Genomic DNA, 773 nt, shown 5'->3' with positions numbered 1-773 from the left:
TGTCATAAAAAAGGAAGAAGACATCCTGAAAAGATGGAAAGAGTATTTCGAGCAACTGCTAAATGAAGAAAATGAAAGACTTGTAAGAGAGGTTCGACAAGTAAACATGGGAATAGTAATGGGGTTCTCTAGGAATGAAGTGATACGAGAATGAGGAATGGAAAGGCAACAGGACCTGACTCAATCAAAGCGAAAGTTTGGAAAGCCTTAGGAGAGGAAGGGGTAGACATCTTGTATGATCTGATGGTAAAAATATTTGAACAAGAAAAGATACCAGAAGAATGGCGGGGAAAGCATATTGATACTTATATTTATACTTATATTTATAGGTAAAGGTGATGTCCAGGAATGCAGTAATTATAGAGGTATCGAACTAATGTCTCACACATTGAAGATTTTGGAAAGAATAATAGATGACATGCTGAGAGAGGAAGTTAGAATAAGGAGGGAACAGTTAGGATTTATGGAGGGAAGCGGAACAACGGATAGAATATTTTGCATAAGGCAGCTGATTGAGAAATTCAGAGAAAAACAACGAGACCTGCATCTGGTATTCATAGACCTTGAAAAGGCCTATGGCAGAGTGTCAAGGCAAGAAATATGGAGATGTTTGAGGGAGAAGTTGACACCGGAAAATTATGTCAGAATTATTCAGATGTACAGGAATGTGTATACTAGATTGAGAAGCAGTGTTGGAGAGACAGATGGATTTGAGATACGAGTGGATTACACCAGGGGTCAGCACTTAGCCCATTCATCTTCAAACATCGTGA

The 773-nt window shown here is 38.7% G+C and overlaps 1 protein-coding gene across 1 annotated transcript in view; it reads left to right on the top strand.

The window, feature by feature from the left end:
* Nucleotides 1-418: 418 nt before the first annotated feature.
* Nucleotides 419-773, top strand: part of LOC135200692 (uncharacterized) — a 3,805-nt gene continuing 3,450 nt past the window's right edge. The window contains exon 1 of the mRNA XM_064229300.1: nt 419-737. Within this exon, the coding sequence (XP_064085370.1) occupies nt 419-737 (319 nt within the window). The remainder of the gene's footprint in view (nt 738-773) is intronic.

This window comes from Macrobrachium nipponense, chromosome 27, assembly GCF_015104395.2.
Source record: "Macrobrachium nipponense isolate FS-2020 chromosome 27, ASM1510439v2, whole genome shotgun sequence".
NCBI classification, from domain to species: Eukaryota; Metazoa; Arthropoda; class Malacostraca; order Decapoda; family Palaemonidae; genus Macrobrachium; species Macrobrachium nipponense.
The sequence above is the reverse complement of the archived record's forward strand: the minus strand, read 5'-3'. Positions and strand labels throughout refer to the sequence as shown.